General features: G+C 34.6%; 2 protein-coding genes across 2 annotated transcripts; one reads left to right on the top strand and one right to left on the bottom strand.

Annotated features, from left to right (window-relative positions):
* Positions 1 to 375: 375 nt before the first annotated feature.
* Positions 376 to 9648, bottom strand: LOC128025568 (protein TBATA-like). The gene is made up of 8 exons (XM_052612039.1): positions 9344 to 9648; positions 8290 to 8445; positions 6895 to 6989; positions 6209 to 6373; positions 4904 to 4985; positions 2836 to 2989; positions 1718 to 1752; positions 376 to 537 (listed from the first exon to the last, which is right to left on the bottom strand). Exons 1-8 carry the CDS (start codon positions 9525 to 9527, stop codon positions 488 to 490), a joined length of 921 nt encoding a protein of 306 aa, XP_052467999.1. The 5' UTR covers positions 9528 to 9648; the 3' UTR covers positions 376 to 487.
* Positions 9649 to 11148: 1500 nt separating this feature from the next.
* Positions 11149 to 19163, top strand: LOC128025574 (pyroglutamylated RF-amide peptide receptor-like). Its single transcript, XM_052612047.1, has 6 exons — positions 11149 to 11697; positions 13702 to 13860; positions 14688 to 14749; positions 15950 to 16218; positions 17107 to 17204; positions 18218 to 19163. Exons 1-6 carry the CDS (start codon positions 11337 to 11339, stop codon positions 18577 to 18579), a joined length of 1311 nt encoding a protein of 436 aa, XP_052468007.1. The 5' UTR covers positions 11149 to 11336; the 3' UTR covers positions 18580 to 19163.
* The last annotated feature ends 1603 nt before the right edge of the window (positions 19164 to 20766 follow it).

Raw genomic sequence — 20766 nt, forward strand, 5'->3', positions numbered from 1 at the left:
ATACGGGCCCGGGTCAGCAAAAAGGGTTAATCAAAACTTCAAAAATGAAAATAGTGTAAAGCGATGTTTTCATTTTTGAACTGTTTTCTTAAACTAATGTTCCGGGTTCAAAACAATGGGATTTTCGAAGAAAACTATTTAAATTTATACCTTATAGTTATACCAAATTATAAATTGTAATGCCAGTTAATGGAAGTCTTTACAGAACAATACCGCAGTAGAAATGAGCAGAAGCGTTTTTATTAAATCTTCCATACAAATATTGCCATTTGAGCTCTAAACTCTATAAGTGATTTAATTTATTGCCGACTCATTTCATTTCACATGAGACATGCCTCCCACAGAATATACATACACTACAGAAAAATGCCTGTATCTATGCTTTATTAGCAATTAAAAATTAACATTGCATTACAGTACGACGATTTCATTAATACAACTGCTAGAAGAGCGAGTTAAATCAATGAAGCAGATGACAGCAGCAGCGTTATGTGTTTTCTGGGGACAGCGTGAGAACTTCTGCTTCTCCGATCCGCTCTGGAATAGAAAGAAACGCTCATAAACAATAACAGAACATTATGAGAACATCCTGAGAGCTTGACTTCAGTCATTAGAGTCGAAGCTGAAAATACGTTAAGCAGGAGTCAGTTAATATAGAAACTACAAACAGCACCTGTGTAGTGCGCACTCGATTGCATGCTTTAAATCTGTATATATTCTCAAAATTTTAAATGGGCATATGATTTTTATGAATACAGATCTTAACCTCAATTCTACAGACATGTTACAGAAAAAGCTAAAATATTTTTTTTTAATTAATGAAATCTGATCATTGTTGAATGCATGGGGGAAAATAAAAGAAGCAATCCAAGATGGCTAATAGAAATTTAGCTCTAGTTGGCTGCGATTGGATTGTTCTGGTTCAGTCCAGTTAAAATACAAGAAAACTGGAGATATCTGCAGAAGACAAAAATGAAACAAATCCAGCATTAAGATGTTTTTAACTCTAATAATCCTCCAGTGAAAAAGTGCATCTCCTGTTGTCTCTCACAGATTAGTTTAGATCTGTTTAAACACTGCTTGATCTGTGCAGATTTCTCTCCTGATTCAGACCAGAACACTTTTTCACTGGAGGAAGTGTTATTATGGATTATTTGAGTTTGATTTGATTTGCATCCATTGATGAGACACTGATGCAATGCTACATTTCTCCAAACCTGATGAAGAAACAAACTCATCCTGATCTTGGATGGAGTACATTTTCAGCAAATTTTGGTTTTGGGTAAACTATTGCTTTGGCTGCAATTCACGACACAATAGATTTCAAAACCCAAGGCATCACACGTTTGTCCACTTTGTAGGTGGTTACAGAGGAGCAAACGCTATCAGACGTTCACAACAAACAAAAAACATGCAGCTCATTGCTAGGAGACGCACAACAGATGAAAACAATAGGTGTCTCACAATATGTTTGATCTTCTCTGAACTGGATGGAATCAGAGACTGATGCTAAAACACACTACAGTCCACAAAAGATTTTCTAAAGTCTGAAACGGAGCCAAATTATGTTTTAATAAAAGCTCAGAGAAATATTACTGCTCTCTCTACCAAAAGCAGTGAAATCATGAACTCATTCCTCTCAGAAGGCGATGGATATTACTAACGCTCCAGTTCACTTCAGTGCACGATACGTCTGACACAAGTACAGGAAGCTCACCTGGTTTGTCCTGTAGCGGCTCTGAGGGATGTGAACTGTGCACAAGTCAAAATAAAACAATTATGATGACAGTCTCACAATCAGATTATGATAAAAATAGAGGGCAACACTTCAGAATACTGAAGCAATAAATATAGTAACACAGTATTCTAGTAACTAATATTAACTAACAAGAAACTAATTAATCAGTAATATCACTACTAGTTTACTATTAGTTATTATCCTTTTACTGTCTATAAACAACCATTACGAAACCCTCAAAAGCTTACAATGACTGATGTCTTAACTTGTGAGTTGTTATGCGTTTCACCTTAGAATAAATAAATAAAAAATAATCATTAATAAGTAAAGAAGGTAAATATATATATATATATAATTAGAGTATATTTCATAATGCTCATAATCAGATTACAAATACTTTTTAATGGATTACGTGAATACATATTCACACACTGGCAGGAAATTATTCATAATTTATTGATTCTCCCTGATTTTTCTTTTTTTTATTCTTATTTTCAAAGTCGTGAATAAATTATGAGAGTACATTTTGCGAGAAAATACTATTTTCGGGTTTCAAAAATTTCATATTTAATTCAGTTTCACTTGCTGCATTTTTGCAACTATTTGTTAAACTTACTAACGATTTCTGAATGAATAATTTTTCAATGCCAATTTTTTGTAGGGAACTAGTTGGATTAGTCAGTAAGCACTTTATAAACTTCAAACAACTTATTCTTGCTTAGTATTTTTTGTTTTGTTTTCCACAAAACAAATAAACAGAAAAAACTGCTCTAAAAATTATTTCCTACTGACTTCAAATATATTGTCTTGCTTTCTATATATATATATATATATATATATATAAATCACAATTAATTGATTTAAAAGAAAAATATCTGTTGATGGGATCAAAGATTATTTATCTGATGACACTGAGATCATTTTGCTTGTTTTAATTATATGCATAAACTCTGTTAATTTTTATCTATTTTACAATAAGCAATACTTAATATTTACTACTTAAGTAAATGTATCTTAATTTAAGAATGTTTAGATATTTGTACTGAAAAAAAAGAAAATACTGAGTTATGAAAAAATGAACTACAACAAACACTCACCTGCTCTTCCTCCGGCTGACAGAGGAGTTGAGGAACACGTGATCAGGTAGATCTTCAGACGTCAAAGGCAGAAGTTCAGATCCAGACGTCTGCTGGGTCAGAGAGCTGGAGTCGACCATGGCCTGCCGGAGTAACCCCTGAACCAGATCTTTCTCTGAGAGCACAAACACATCTAATGAGCCTTCAATAGCACATCCATCTGCACGACACAATGGCCCGTGTCCAAGAGTTAAACTCACTGATGTTACCATAATAGAAACTAATAGGACTATTTGTGCTGCCCTGTTATTTTAAGAGAAGATCTCATAAGTAACTTGAATAAATTGAGACAAAGTGCAAAAGGAACAAATTTCTCCTCATGACAAATTAAATGCATAGAACTCTGGAAGCTTTTGATTGTCACACTTTTGATTTTTTTTTCCTTGCAATTATGACTTTATATCTCGCAATTCCGAATTTACATCTCGCTATTCCGAGTTTACATCTCACAATTCCAACTTTACATTTCACAATCCTTACTTTACATCTCATAATTCCAATTTTGCATCTCATAATTCCGACTTTACATCTCGCAATTCCGACTTTACATCTCGCAATTCCGACTTTACATCTCACAATTCCAACTTTACATCTCACAATTCAAGCTTTACATCTCGCAATTCCGACTTTACATCTTGTAATTCCAATTTAGCATTTCGTAATTCTGACTTTACATCTCGCAATTCTGACTTCACATCTTGCAATTCCAGCTTTACATCTCGCAATTCCGACTTTAGATCTCGTAATTCCAATTTATCATTTCGTAATTCTGACTTTACATCTCGCAATTCTGACTTTACATCTCGCAATTCTGACTTTACATCTCGCAATTCCGACTTTACATCTCGCAATTCTGACTTTACATCTCGCAATTCTGACTTTACATCTCACAATTCCGACTTTACATCTCACAATTCCAACTTTACATCTTGCAATTCCAACTTTACATCTCGTAATTCCGACTTTACATCTCGCAATTTCGACTTTACATCTTGTATTACATCTCGTGATTCCAATTTTACATCTCGTATTACATCTCGTAAATTTAAATTTTGCATCTCATAATTCCGATTATACATCTCGCAATTCCAACTTTACATCTCACAATTCCGACTTTACATCTCGCAATTCTGACTCTACATCTCACAATTCCAACTTTACATCTCGCAATTCCGACTTTACATCTCGCAATTCCAACTTTACATCTCGCAATTCCAACTTTGCATCTCGCAATTCCAACTTTACACCTCATAATTACAACTTTACATTTTGCAATTCTGACTTCACCTAACATTTAAAACTTTTTATATAACAATTATTTTTTTTTCTTAGAATTACAAGTTTATGTCTTCCAATTCCAACACTATATCTTACAATTTTGAGTTTACATATCATCTGATTTTTGTCCCTCAATTGTAAGTTCATGTCTCAGAATTATGAGAAAAGAAGTCAGAATTGTGAGAGAAAACAATCGTTATTACCATTTAAATTGTTTTAATCCAGTGGCAGAAACAAGCTTCCATACACAATAAACTTTTATCACTTATGTTAAAACATGTGATGCATGATTTTACAAATTGTCAGTTCTGAAATTAATTTTTCCAGGGTCGGAAATTATCTTTGGTGGCTTACATACACAGTAATGTACATGCATGAAGTTGATCGATTACATAATTGCAATTAATTAATAGTTAAAATATTACAAACATTTTATGTTTGCAAACATTTTGATCTCAACAAATAATTTTCTACTTCAAAGATTCACTTTACAAACATTTTTGATAAGATATTATTTTACTTTCTTCAGATTCTTAAAGATTTTAAACAAGCATTTAGAATCATTAGTATTTTTAGTCTATCGTCTGGGAAGAGAAAAATAGATAAATGTGCTAAATGTTTACTTTGTCAGCATTTAGGATAGTAGTTTAAGGGTCTTTAAATGCTCTTCAACGCAGAAAATTCACCATGCATCAGTCGGTTATTTGTTTAACTGCTAATAAATCAATTAAAGCAAAGGGCAGTTGTTCACCTTTATCACTCGCCAACAAAAGCCACTGCTGAACCATTGAGAGAGAATCAGTCTGCAGGATCTGACACAAAAGCTCCAGCACCTGAAATATAGAGTTCATTTAGTACAACTGAGATATTATACACACACACCCATACATACATACATGCATATTCACTGAAGTTTTAATAATTTATGTTTTTGTCATTTTTATTAATCATGTTTTTATGTATATATATATAGAGAGAGAAAGAGAGAGAGAGAGAATTTTAGATATAGTTTCTTTGGTGCATCAGGTTCAACTAAATGAATATGAGATTAACTTTAATAACCAGAGAGAGTGAACACTGATCTCAGCAGCTCATTCCCACATGACTGAATGAAACCAGCTAACCAAATATTGAAATTATGCAATGTTATTTAAATATTTGATTTGCTCATAAAATTTCTTTGGCATGCAGTCTGTATCCCATTTTCATATTCATCATATCTTAAATCGAAAATGAGCAAACAAAGAGAGCTTCAGGATCTGTCCTGACACACGTGCAGTATTCAGATTGAATTATAATGGACTGCTTCGATTGCAGATTGTATTGTAATTTTTTTAATTTGTAGCTATAGCTACATGGTTATCCACATCACATTGCACGTTTAATTCAGCAAGAGCAATACATACTCTTTTTAAATCAATTTTGTGAAGAAATGTCTAAAGTTTCGGTGTCTAAAATGTCTAAAATAACAGTTTACAGTTTATTCATCACACAGAAAATAAAAATCCATGCATTGAGAGTAAAAATATCATGAAACAAAGGTTGAAATAATAATAAATGTTTTTTTTTTTTAAACTAGCCTCTTCCGCTCACAAAGCTACAAAAATACAGTAAAGATATTTGAAATTAACTTTTCTAATTGAATGCATTTTAAAATGTGATTTATTGCTGCTGAAAATGAAGCTTTGCATCACAAGAATAAATTTCATTTCACATTATTTTAAAAAGTAAAAATATTTCACAATATTAGAGATTTTTACTGAATTTTTGGTCGAATAAATTCTTTCAAAAAAAGCCTTCTTTTAAAAAGCCTTATTACAAACTTTTCAGTAGTCGTGTATTTCAGTTTGATATTTTATTTCCATAAATACATGCAATTTATTTCCATACGCCACATGCAATCTGTCGTAAAAACCGGGTGATGCCTTTACAAATAATGTGAGAAAATAACATTTCTGCCAGTATTGTGTCCTAACCAGATGCGATGTGAAAGTTTCTGTGACATGTTCAGAAGCGTGTCATGGCTGAAGGTCAGTGATCAGCACAGGTGTGTTACCTTGAGCTCGACTCCCTCCAGGGTTTGCGTCTGCCATCGCTGGGCTCGTTTGTGTGAAGTCCTGCTGCTGCGCTTCTTCCCTCCCCAGGACGAAGCAGGGATGATCCGGCCGGACTGCGCCGAATACTGTGTCTTCCTGCGAGGAACTTCCTCATCTGTCGGTTTCTTTGAGTGTAATCACAGACAAACACAAAAACTGGATGCATTCAGGATTCTACAATTAATTTATTTTGATTTACTCAGCACCATCTAATATAATAAGTCCACTCATTCAGATCGAAATGCTAAACCTGATGCATGTGTAATGAAGCATTGCATAGTGTAGTGCATACTGAAATATTAATAAATATATAAATAAGCAAGCTTTGTGCATTTATGCATTAATGCATTTGGCAAAAGTGTCTTGCATTGCATTAAATCCTTTTTTAATTAGTTCATGAATTAACTGGGAATCAAACCCATGACCTTTCATGAAATCAAATTTTTACAAACCCACTGGAAAATTGCATTGAAATGCAAGATGTGATTTTAAAGCTTAAAAACAAATGTTTGATGTAGGTGTTACAGCAGGATCCTTCCATCCTTTCAGAAACCCTACATTCTCCGTTTCGTGCTCATGCTGTTCTGAACATTATTCATGCATCAGTTTCACTGGTGATACCTAAAGGAAGTGAAAGGTCAGGTACCTCTCTCGTGTCCCGCTGGGTCTCTGCGGCCGCTGAAAGACTGACTTTGGTGGCCAAATCCTTCAGTTCCTCGCGCCAGCTTTCAGAAATCAGTTCTGTGGAAAGACAAGAGAGATGAGAAAGAGCAAGAACAAGAAAACAGATGTGAGAAGATCAAAAAAACTACTACTACTGATGAAACTAAAGCAACTCAAATTACTGTTTGACAACTTAAATACTGCGTTGAAATTACATTTTTCTAATTAATACGTTTTCAATGTAAGTAACTACAATCTGTTATTCAGTCTGTCATCTATGCTTGATTTTCAGTGCCTTATACATGATATGAGCTTTGCAATATTTGTCTTTTAAAACTAGAGGCCAATATATTCAATCCACAAGTTATAATGAGATGCACATAAACTCAACGCACAAATCTCAAACGTTGCGCTGGTCAACAAATGTTTATTAAGTAAAAATATACCATTACTGAACCATACTACAGCTTCATCTATTATTGACAGCAACAGCATTAATTAAGCTAGTAAAATTTAAAGCAATGATCATTTTTTAAATAATAGTAATCATTTAGTAACCAAATTGTTATTTTTTTTTAGTTACAATTTATACTATATATTTTTTATACAAATTTATTTATATATGGTAACATTGTTTTGAAAAATGTTAATAAAACAGAATAGAATAAATAAATAAATTCTAAATATTGACAAGCAGTTTTAGATATTTTGGCCTTTTCTTCATTTAAATAAATGAACTTTTTATATAAAAATAATAATTTTGTCAATGTCATTTTTGTGCATATTTTGTTTTATCCCACTTTTATATATTCAAAGTCAAACAGAGAATAAGTTGTAATAAGAATAAACTGATTCCCTTGAAAACATTGAAACATTTTTTACAACTACCTCCACAAACATCCATTTTAATTTATTTCTATTTATGTCATTTTTCTATATATGCATATTTTGCCAAACTTTTTTAAGTTTTAAGGAAAAAATGCACATATATAAAATTAAGCAAAATAGAAATAAAATATAGAAATAAATAGAATTAGAAATAAAAATGGATGTGTATGCATATTTCTTCTCTCTCTCTGCCTTTGATGTATCAAATGTTGCGGTTTAAATTTTTTGTTTCAAAATTTGAAACATTCAAACTCAAACTGGTTTCATCACAAATGAGATTCGGAAGCTTTTGAATGAAAACAAAAACCTACATTTAAGTCTCATGAACTCGACAGACTATGAATATTCAGATATGAATCTCTTTTTGTGTTCCCTGAAGAATTAAAGTCATGTGGCTTTTGTAAATCAATGATGACAGAAATGTGTATTTTTTGTGTGAACTCTCTCTGTTAGACACAAAAGCTGCATTCGTGTTTGTATAATACTAGACCTGCTCGTGGTCCAGAGCGATTCGAGCCCATCTCAGGTGTGAGAAACACTGACCAACGGCTCCCAGACACTTGACTCTTAATGAGCGGATGAGGACAGAGAGGAGTGAAGCCGTACCAGTCGTCATTCACCGTACAAACCGGCTTCCCATTCAACCCTACGGAGAGAGAAGAGCAGTAGAAATCTCCAGAGGATCGTCTACATGCACGGCCCGATCAAACCCCGCTTAAAGTCATTCAGAGAAGAGATTTTAACATTCAAAATTAATTTAGAGGATGGTTACAAACTGATTCATCTATTGCAGATAATATGCACATCATGCATGCATTAAATGCAAAAGTCATTTTGTGTTTCCGGAACTAATTAAAATGAGAGAAAAAAAAAGAAGAAGATTTACGTCCTGTTTTTGTATTACACATATACAAACATTCATAAATTAACATGCATTTACTTGAAAATCAAAATGATGTAAGATAAAAGTCTTGTTTTCTGAAAAATGCATAAAGATTTTGTGAATTTATGCAAAAAAAAAAAAAAAAGTCTGATTACTTATTTTCCCGTTAAATTAAATGTATTTTCTGATCCCACTAGCAGATAATATTTTTCTTATTTTAAGCATCAACTAACATCATTTTGATCATTTTATCAGAACACAAGACTTAATATCAAGTCATTTTGCTTCTTAAATAATTGTATCTTTTTTCAAAAACGTTTATTTGTTCTGGAATTTTTATAATTTATTTTGCTAATTGTTTACTTGAGTTGACATCTAACTGACAGAGAAAAACACACCAAATTAATAAAATAAACTATTAAACACACCAGAGCTTCAGTATGAAGACAAGCTTTAATAATGCTTAAGTTTATGCATTTTTTCTTACATATCTGGAAATGCTGACAAAAAATAAATAAATAAATAAAGTGAAACCTGATTATATTTTAAATGCACTTGAATGCAAATATATGTTCATATTTTAATGTAACATTTCAAAGTCATGCATGATTACTGTCAATCCCTCACTGTTAAGTTATTATAATTAAAAGACGCGTCTCACCCTGCATGTGTCTGACTCTGTGAGGATGAGGATTGTGTCTGGAGAAGAAGGAATGATGGCTGAGTCTCCCGAAGCGAAGGCTTCCTCGACTGGAGCCCAGCGTCTCACACAGAGCTTTCTCCTGACGCACAGATTCAGGACTGATCCGCAGAGCTTCATTCACCTGCTCCTCCGATGGCTCCATAATCCCTGGAAGGAAAAAGCTGTCAAAATCCTAAATGCCCGGTCCTTTTACAGCACAAAAGTACACCAGTGGTCTCAGAGATAAAAGCATTTTCCACTCATCTCCTACATGCATGTAGTTTCACAGACAATACTTTACACTCAATGCATTAATCAGTTTTTGTAACTCATAAGTAAATACTTTGACGTGAGCAGCTCACCTCGGTTCACTGTGTTGTTCCTCTGTTTGCTGTCGTTGCCTGGAGACTCTGAACAAAGCCGGACTGGGGACTGCTAAAACACCTGGACATACTGCTTTTGCATTATTTTAAGCCACTTGAAGCCGTCGCGAGTTCAAGTAAACGCATTAACCTTTAAGCTTGTGCTCTGAGGCCCTAGCTTCTAGCATCAGGCTAGCACAGAGAAATGATTTGTGTGTAGCCTTGTCAAAATAACTAAGAATGAGCCTCGTCACAAGCATTTTTAAAGATGCGACTGTTTTCACATGCTGTTGCTTTCTATTTTTGTTAATGCATTTTTGGAAATTCAACATAAGGGTCTCTACAAGGCCAAATTAAAGTTAATTGCCACATAGCATGAGGTTAATACACATTTTGCATACGCTTGTTCATGCAAACCACTCAAAGAAACTAAACTAATCAATGCAATGCAGCATCACATTTCTGCTGTTTAAGGCAATTGTGAGTGCAACTTGTGCACATCAGTCGTGAGCACTCAGTTGTAATTTCTGCACCACATGAAGTGTGTCCTACAAGTATCAAAACAGCATGGAGAACAAACTCTAATACCACAATTTGCAACTGCCATGTGATAGATTTGACCCGTGCAGACTGGATGCAGAGAAATAATTGGAAATTACTTTTTGTGAAGCAACAAAGGCATGCTTCCAATTAAACATATTAGATAAACTATGATATAACAAATGAAAATTAACACAAGCACGTCCACCCACCCCACAACACGGCAGAAAGACAAATAGCCTCGATCTGGTGATTGCATTATCAGTTGCCAACACAGGATGTTCCTCTAACGTTCCCATTATTTAATGTCTAGGGAGAACACAATAAGATGTATTGGCAATGGTTAAAAGCTTGAAACTTTTTAATTAATATAAAAAGTATTTTATTGCAAAAAACATGTTTTTAGTTTCTTCTTGTTTTCCAGTGCAAAACAAAAAAAATTCACAGCATAAATCACAACACATTCACTTGGGTTTACTTAGAAAAAAAAAGATGTTTTCATACCCTGCTGAGACTGTTTCTTGTTTTAAGCATAAACTTGCTTAGTTTTGTTCATAAAGAGAAAAAAAGACATACTATCTAGATTATAAATATATAGATTTACTGGAAAACCAAAATACTCCATTCCCTGCATGCAACATTTAATACTGTGACTTTCTTAGACTTTCTGCTTAGAACTTGTAAGGCCCTCGTTTGTGCACGTGCAAACTTTGAGCATCCACCAACATTTGGTGGATGCACAACCTGCTATAACTGGAAATGTTGTCTGAAAACATTCATCTCACATCAGTATGGGATTCTCAAGGATGTTAAATTTGGATGCTATTTAACGTTGAGAAAATAAGGAAACTAGTGTGACTTCGTGAGGCGCAAGTCAAAGCTTTAAGCAACATTGCAACAAACAAAAAAAAAGAAAGAAAGAAGAGTAGTTTATTCTTGGCAGATGCAGTGCACACCCGCGCGCGCGCGCTGACGCACAGACAGCAAGCGCGTGACAGCAGCAGCGGGATTCAAACCTCACTGGAGCACTGGACTTATACTTTTACCCTCAGTACAAACTGAAACCCGACATGTCTTCTTCTACAGAGATGACTGCTACTACGAAGATCACTCCGGAGGTTCTCCACGAACTCCTGCAGTTCTACAACCTCTCGCGTCAGGAGTTCATCGACACCTACAACATCCAGCCTCTGGTTTACATCCCCGAGCTCCCTGCCGGAGCGAAGACCACGTTTGTCGTGATGTACGTGATAATCTTCGCTCTGGCTCTGGTCGGGAACAGTCTGGTGGTGTGTATCGTGCTCCGGAAGCGCGCATTGCGCACCGCCACCAACATCTTCATCTGCTCTCTGGCGGTCAGCGACCTGCTCATCACCTTCTTCTGCATCCCGTTCACACTGCTGCAGAACATCTCGTCTGAGTGGCTGGGAGGTCAGAGTCTGCTTTATTATTAGTCATTCATTAACATGGCATAACATGGAAATGACGGGAAATACTTAAAGAGTACTCTCCACCTGGAACTAACTATATGCATTATTCTACAGCTCTTATTAATTAGAATATGCAATGAACAACTTGTAAAAATCAAAAAAAAAAAAAAAAAGATGCATTAGAGTTTGTGGCGAACACATTTCTCCTGTACAATCATAATAATGTTGAGTGCTTTGTGAACTGCGCGTAAATCTAACCTTATTGGGTAACATTTTATAATAATTTTGCTGAGCAAAAAAATCATCAGACTACTTAAATAGACTTTAAAAAAGGCAACGAAAATTAAATAAAAAATGTAAATAATTTGAAGTGAAACATTAAATTCACATTCAAAGAGCTTAAATATATATATATATATATATATATATATATATATATATATATATATATATATATATATATATATATATATATATTATATATTTATTTGTATTCTTTATATTTTAATTTGTATTTCTTTAATACATTTAATATGTTAATTAATTTATATTTTCACATTTTTACCTAATCTTGATGCTGAAAAACGTGCTGTTAACTATCCTGAACTAATATATATATTTAAGTGTGGAGCAAATACACGGCAAACGTCTCTCATTTTTATGTTTATCATCACTGCGTTAAAACACAGACTTTAAAATGTGAATGCACCGTTTAATATTACAGCAAGAAGACCAATAAATACACCTGTATGGAGACACGTTATGAGAAACAGCACACCTTGGCAAGTCTGACTTTATGCAAAGCAGCAAATGATCCTCAACCAATGAGAGTGCAGACAGTGAAGGTCACATGATCTGTGATTGAACTGCACTGATTTTGAGCATTAAAGCTGCGGTAGGGAACTTTTGACGCTCTAGCGGTTAATAAACAGAACTGCTTGCATCTTGCGGAAGAACATCGTAGCCGGAACTACTTCTCTCTGTTTATGTCTATGAAGAATCACAAAGGTACTGGGTTACTCCGCCGCGGTACCCCCGAAGCAATCTAAAATAGTCCGAATATAAACACTTATTATAGGTGCACCCTAGTGATTCAGGACAAGCTAAAAACACGGTTTGGAAAATGGATTCATGGTGTACTCGCTTATTAAATAAATTTTTCTACATTTTGAACACAAACAAAGTTACGGACCGCAGCTCTGATTGGTTGTTTTTTACCGGGAGCGCATGACTTTCTGCAAATGGCAATAGGACACTGGGAGGAGCCAGAGGAGCTTGATTTTTTTCACAGATTATCTGTCTCATATTCTACTGTCAGGACATAATGACAGGTTTAACAAATATGTAAAAAATATATATTTACAAAAGTTACCTACTGCAACTTTAAGCTCAAATTGACCAGAAATCTGTCAAATATAAACATAAACACACATGACATAAGCACACATTAAAATGAAAACTGAAAATACAAAATTAAAAAAAAATATATAATTTAATTTCTATACATTAAATAAAAAATAACAGTATCTCAATATTTAACACTGCACCAATACTTGATCGATTCATAATAATTCTTAATAAACATGTTCTTTGGGGATTTACTGTGCGAAATACAATCTAATTGAATTGAATTGAATTGAATTGAATTGAACCACGTCAGCTGCACGGCAATCAAAACAGAATAAATAATTATGAACGAAAAGCTATTTAAAGGAGTAGTTCACTTCAAGAATATGATTCGCTCACCCGCATGTCATCCAAGATGTTCACGTCTTTCTGTCTTCGGATGCAAAGAAATGAAGGTTTTTAAAGAAAAACATTCCAGGTTTTTTCTCCACATAATGGACTTCATTGGAGACCAGCGGCTGCAGGTCAATATTAAGGTTAAGGTTGATATAAGATGATTTTAAACTATTTCTATTTGCATTATGATTCTCTAGCATAAAGTGTGTTTCACGTGTTCACTGTGTGTGTATCTTGTGTTTTCTCTGTGTTGTGCATGCAGGGGTTCTAGTATGCAAGACCGTTCCTTTTGTGCAGACCACAGCCATCGTCACAGGCATCCTCACCATGACCTGCATCGCTGTGGAGAGATACCAGGGCATCGTCTACCCGCTCAAGATGAAGAGGCAGTACACTCCCAAACGAGCTTACAGGATGCTAGGTGAGGTCTAGTAACCCCTACACGCTCAACCCTTGATTATCCAGATAAACCAATGCTCCAAAAAGCCCTAGAAATCAACACGAGGTCAAATCCCACAGCACTTAGGATCTTAATGCACGCTCCTGGTGCTGCTGTGCATGATTCAGTGCATGCTTTAAAAATATATATTTAAAGCAGTCTGATAGAGGGGTCAAACATTTAGAATGGACAGTAAAAAGGAAATATATGTACAAGTTGTGTGCTGTGCAAAGGACGAAAGAGTCTGATGTCTACAAGCAACAGACGGGTGAGTTTATCTGGTGCAAAAAAATTAAAATAGAGCAGTAAATGTATTTAGTAAATGAAGTAACACAAATGTATGTATTTACATTAATTACAGCATGACATAAGACAAACTGCACAACACAGGAGGTTGACAAACGGACCACATACAAAAAAATATATAAATATATATAAAATATCAATGCAATAAATATTATGCTCCATGCATGCTCTTTTCTTATCACAAGTGTCTGATTTTTATTTTTTTTCCGTTGCAATAATGCAATCTGATGCCTTTAGAAAATGCATATAGCATTAATTAATGTCCTCTCAGCTCGCAGCAGGTCTGTTGTTAATATTTTATGATTCCCCTGTGGAGAAAATAACGTGTGAATCTCTCTCGGCGGGGAAATAGAGTGACACACCGAAAGCATTTCCTCATCTGCATGTGTAAATATGAAGTGTTCACCCGAGGGCTCTTGTCTGTGTATTCTCTGATTGGTTCATGTGTATGTATAAGAGCACGGGCTCATGGGTAATGATCTGATTTCGGTACATCTCTACAGGGCTGGTGTGGATCGCTGCTGTCATGGTCGGATCACCGATGCTGTTCGTTCAACAGCTCGAGGTGAGGGACATCACCAAAGACAATGAGAACTGACAGATCGAGTGTTTAATTACAGTCAGTTAACTGATAGAGATTCAACAAGCACAAGGTCAGACATGTGAAGAAGATATGAATTAGTCAAGCAGATCCGAGACGCTGATGCCACATCAGTCTGACTGAGATTCACTCGAGAGTCTTATGTGCTACTCGTTGATTTATTTGTGTTCACAAAACGAGTCATCATTCACCCCCTGTGTCACTTTTTGAAGAGCTTTACGCTGATTTCTCCATCTAATGACATCTGTCGAGTTTGGAAAGTTACAAAAACATCATAAAAGTGTCATAACAGTATTGTGTTGCATGATAAACAAGATGAATTTGCACACGCATTCTAGATGTGAATTTAAAGCAATGGGATGAGTTTGTGTCTTCATCAGGTTTGTAGAAATGTAGCACTGCATCAGTGTCTCATCAACGGATGCTCTGCAGTGAATGGGTGCCGTCAGAATGAGAGTCTGATAAACACATCACAATAATCCACAGCACTCCAGTCCATCAGTGAACATCTGGAGAAGACAAAAGATGAAACACGTCCAGCATTAAGATGATTTTAACTCAAATAATCCATAATAACACTTCCTCCAGTGAAAAAGTGTTCTGGTCTGAATCAGGAGAGAAATCTGCACAGATCAAGCAGTGCTTAAACAGCTCTAAACAAATATGATTTGATTTTGACATGACAACAGGTGCACTTTTTCACTAGATGAAGTGTTATTATGGATTTTTGGAAAAAAAATAAATAAAAAAAAAATCCTGTTTACAAACCCTTGTCTATAAACCATATATTGTCACAATCATGTGTTTATTGTCTTCATGTTTCACCAGTGTAAGCGTTTCTGTCATCTTTTTACTCGTCTACAGCAATAGCTGGATGTGTTTGTCCTCATTAGTGGAGTTTCTGCGCGAGGGCGCCCTCTGGCTTCCAGGATGAATGACAACAACTCACAACAACACCCTATTTTTATTTTTTCATAAAAATAGGAAAGATAATACCTCTCTGTAAAGAAACAGAAGTTTGTATGTCTCTCAGTGCATTCATATGAATTATCATCATTGATATCGTTATAGCAATAAATACCATATCGTGATATAGTTTTATCGCCCATCCCAGTTTACGGTACCTTTGTGGTACCATGCATGCTCCATGTGAATCCCAGTTAGGTTGACTCTCTAATCTGTGTTCTTCAGGTGAAGTATGACTTCCTGTACGATCATCATCACGTGTGCTGTCAGGAGCGCTGGCATTCCCTGCTGCACCGTCAGGTTTACACCACCTTCATCATGGTGGCGCTGTTCCTGCTGCCGCTGGCCGCCATGCTCTTCCTCTACAGCCGCATCGGGATCGAGCTCTGGATCCGGAAACGTGTGGGAGACTCTTCCGTCCTCAGCACCATGAACCACAGAGAGATCAACAAGATCTCCAGGGGAGTGTCCGAACAAACGGAAACGATGCATGTTTCACAGCCAAACCATTTGACTATAATTCCCAGTTTTTCTATTTGACTGTTTTCTGTAATGTGATGCATTTCCAAATTTAACAGGAAAATATAATGCAAATAACCTTTAAAATGCATTTCATGTGTGGCTTTCCGATGTAATGTGTTTCATCAAATTCCGGTGAATAAAATCAAGATTATTTGCTGAATAATATGGAATAAAGTAACTTTTGAAGCCATTACGTAAAATGCATTATCTAGGTATTCAAAGCGTTTGTTGAAATGAATTATATATTTTCATAAACAAAATAACAAAATTAAAGTAGTAACATATAATCTAAAGCTCTAATTGCATTTTTTTTCGGAAAAAATATTTTCAATAGAAATTACAAAATATATATATATATATATATATATATATATATATATATATATATATATAATTATGGGAATAAAATTAAAATAATAATTATCACTAATAATAAATCTTATTTATTAAGTAATAATAAATAATTATTAGGGCTGTCAAATGATTAGGATATTTAATCTAGTTAATTACAATATTTGCAGATTCCTTGTTACATCTGAAACTTGTTTGTGGTGTTTTACAGTTTGTAGCAATGAATAGATGAGTATCTTAACTATATTTATAGTTTTTAAAGAGATTGTGCATTGCATTATAAAAGGTGCATTTCATGCATAATTAATGCATTCAAAATACAAATGCATTCATTAAATATAAAGGCTCCAAGTAAATGTTTAATTCGAAAGTTGATCACCTTACATAAACAAATGCATTGTGTAAATCAGTTTTTGGTATTAATAAACTGATGTAAAATTACAGAAACATACCTTCACGGCTGTATTTCGTTGTTCAAACAGGAAGAAGAAACGAGCCGTCAAAATGATGATCACTATCGTCCTGCTGTTCACCGTCTGCTGGGCTCCGTTTCATATCGTGCACATGCTGTTCGAGTACAGTAAGTGTGTAACAGTGCATTTACTCCAAAACTGAAATAGGCGTCACATGACTAGTTAAGAGCAAAAGGCTTGAACCCTGAATAGAAATCACAGCAGTGCAGCACTATACTGTAAGTTCAGATATGCCAGCACATATTACTGTTTATGTTTTAATTTCAACACTGTGAATAAACATTTAAAATATGCAATTACATTTAAATAAGCTAGTCTAAATTTAGGGTTTTCATATTTTCACATTTTTTTGAAAAAATGTTTTGATTGAAAGTGTAAAAATAAAATTCTAGGTTTGCTGTGCTGGTTTGTAGTGCTTCAAATTGTATCAATATAACTATACAATAATAATAATTAATGACTTTATTATATATATAAATAATATGGCTATTAAATAATAATAATAATAATATATTTTTATTTTAAAAAAGTTATAATAATGTACAGCTGCACAGTAGTTGTATAATTTCAAAATTTTCTGAAATAATATTTTGATTAAAAAATGTGAAAATAAAATTCTAGGTTTGCTGTGCTGGTTTTTAGGGCTGCAAAATGTTATGCGTAAATATAAAATAATATAAATAATAATAATAATAATGACTATATAATAATTAATTAATATGACTATTAAATAACATATATTTTTTATTTTGCAATAATAATAAAAATAATATGTAGGGCTGCATTATTTTGGGTAGAAATTACAAAATTATTTTATTATTAGACTCAAATATAATAATTATATATAATCGATTACTAAATTACAAAACAGAAAAAATACTATTATAATATTTCAACGTAAAATAATATTGAAAAAATACAGTAATAATATAATTTTTTTTATAATTGTGAAATTAAAATTCTAATATTTATGTCTTAATTTTGTAGTTTTCAAATTCACATGAATTCATTTAACACATTTCCTTCCCATATAATTTCAACTATTTGGTGATTCTCTGTTAATTTGAACCATCCACATACCTGGCATTAAACCTTGAATACCTGTCTATTTTTAATGCAGACGAGCTGGAGAAGAACTACGACGAGGTCACGGTGAACATGATCATCGCTGTGGTGCAAGCCATCGGCTTCTCCAACTCCTTCAACAACCCGATCGTCTACGCCTTCATGAACGAGAACTTCAAGAAGAACTGCGTGGCCACGCTTTCGGTGTACCTGCGGCGTCCCGTCCAGCAGGGCGGCGCCGTCCAGCGGCCCAACCTCAGCGTGCACTTCTCCAAACACCTCAAAACACCTCAGATGCATCAGAACCGAGTGCTGTCCTCGTCACACGGAGATCTGGAGATATCCACGGCGTTCACTGAGCAGAAAGTCAAAACCACAAACTCTCCGCTTCCGTCCAGCAGCTCCTGTGTGAAATAAACTCCGTGCAGGCGGATGAGCGCTTTACTGCCATCTGCTGGCAACAAACGCAGCCTCAAGATCATCAACACCGCTGTCGAAGGAGTTCAGGATATTAAATCTGTGACGGGAGACGCAGATCGAGAGGAAGACGTCCTAGCGCAGTGGAAATACAGCACTGGCCTCATTTAAGGAGCATGAAAATCATCATTCACTCACAGTCATGTCGTTCCAAACACAGACACGGTTGTTTTCTGTGGAGCACAAACGGAGAAATTCTGCAAATTCTTCAGCTCCGTTAAACAGCAGTTCACAGACTGAAAAAAAGTGACATGGGAGGCAAAATTATATTTCAACACTTTTTCTGGGGAATGCAAAAAAAGATGTTTTAGTGTATAAAAACTTTTTGGATTTTTTTATTATTATTTTAGAATTATTTATTGATTTTTTTTTTTTTATTATTAAATGTTTATCTCAATAGTCCGAAAAGAACACTTTTTTATTTTTGAGTTTATCTTTTTAAAATGTATATATAATTTAGATTTTTTTTTTTTTACTTTATTTATAGGTTTAGTTACTTTAGCACATACAATTTATGTAAATGTATTTTTATTATTAATATAAATTCAGTTAATTTCAGTAATAAATGTATAATAACTCTAGAATGCAAAGGTTTTGAAAGAGTTTTTTCTCCTATCTCACATTATTTATATTTATTTATTTATTTATTTATTTTTATTTTTTATTTTTCCCATATCATTATGTACATTATAATACACAACTCTAAGCAAAGTTCAAATGCATTAATATTTGCTTGTTAAACTTTGTTTGTTGTGTTTTATTGCATTATACTTTCTAAAGATGTAACACATAATAAGATTTCATTCTTATATTCATATCTTACATTGCATTAAAAGGTACATCACAAGGCATAATTAATGCACTCAAAATATGTTTATATTGCATTATATAAAAAGGCTTCAAGTGAATTGTTAGCACTCGTCTTGGATAATGTGAATACTCCTCTGGCAGCTCTGCTCTTCAGAAGCAAACGTGTGATGAACATCTGAGACTGTTAAATGATTCATGCTAATCTAATGACAATGAACGAACGAGTTCCTCTACTACAGGGTGAAAATGAGCTGACCTTGTCTTCATCAGAGAGTTAGTAACCTCCACGCTCGATCACAGGTGTATTTTAAGGCCACGTTCGTGCTCTGATGTTCTGAGAGCGTGCAACAGAGAAAGTCAGATTTGCAAACCTTGCATCTGTTTTTGCATTGGATCTCAAAAGTTTGATGTGTAAAGCATGTGATGTGACGCATTTACAGTGTCTGACAGTTTTAATAATGTGCAAAAAATAAATAACGTGAAGTAAGGTGTCTTCATACATTGTGTTCACACCTGATAGATATTTACATAAAATATGGACATCAGCAATGTCTGTTTTCAGTAACCACAGCAGCACAAAGAAAATGAGGACCTTCAGGTGCACACATTAGATCTGATTACTAATCTATAAACTCAATCATTAATAAATAATATAGAAAATAAATATACAGTCAAACCAAAAATTATTCCGATTTTTTTTTTTTACACTAGAGTTTATTTATGTGAGGAGGATAACAGAATAAAGTAAACGTGTCACAAATACCCCGAAATTCTTCATACAGCGAGAAAAATGTGAAGTTGGCATGTTTGTGGTGGTTGGCAGTTCATTGCAATGGGGCTTGCTAAGGCGTATATTTAATGCATTTCGCTGCAGTCGGTATGGTGTTGTTAATTGCTAATTTAGTGCACGTCTAATTCAGTCAGGTGCATTAAACTCAGCGCAGAGTTTTCTCAATGCGTCCTGTCACCAGCAGAGCAGAGTCTGGGTCATCATCGGTGTCCAGGTTGGCACTTATGATGGGTTTACTGAGTCACAGAGAGACTCAATAGGAATAAAAACTGGGGTAAGTGCAGCCATTAATCATCAGTGAAGCGTCAACAGCAGCAATCAGGCTCGAGCTGCACTCCTCGATCACACACACACACACACACACACACACACACACACAGAGACAGACACACACACACCGCACACAGAGACAGACACACACACACACACACACACACAGAGACAGACACACACACACACACAGAGACAGACACACACACACACACACACACAGAGACAGACACACACACACACACACACACACACAC

This window comes from Carassius gibelio, chromosome A12 (assembly GCF_023724105.1).
Source record: "Carassius gibelio isolate Cgi1373 ecotype wild population from Czech Republic chromosome A12, carGib1.2-hapl.c, whole genome shotgun sequence".
Taxonomy (NCBI): Eukaryota; Metazoa; Chordata; class Actinopteri; order Cypriniformes; family Cyprinidae; genus Carassius; species Carassius gibelio.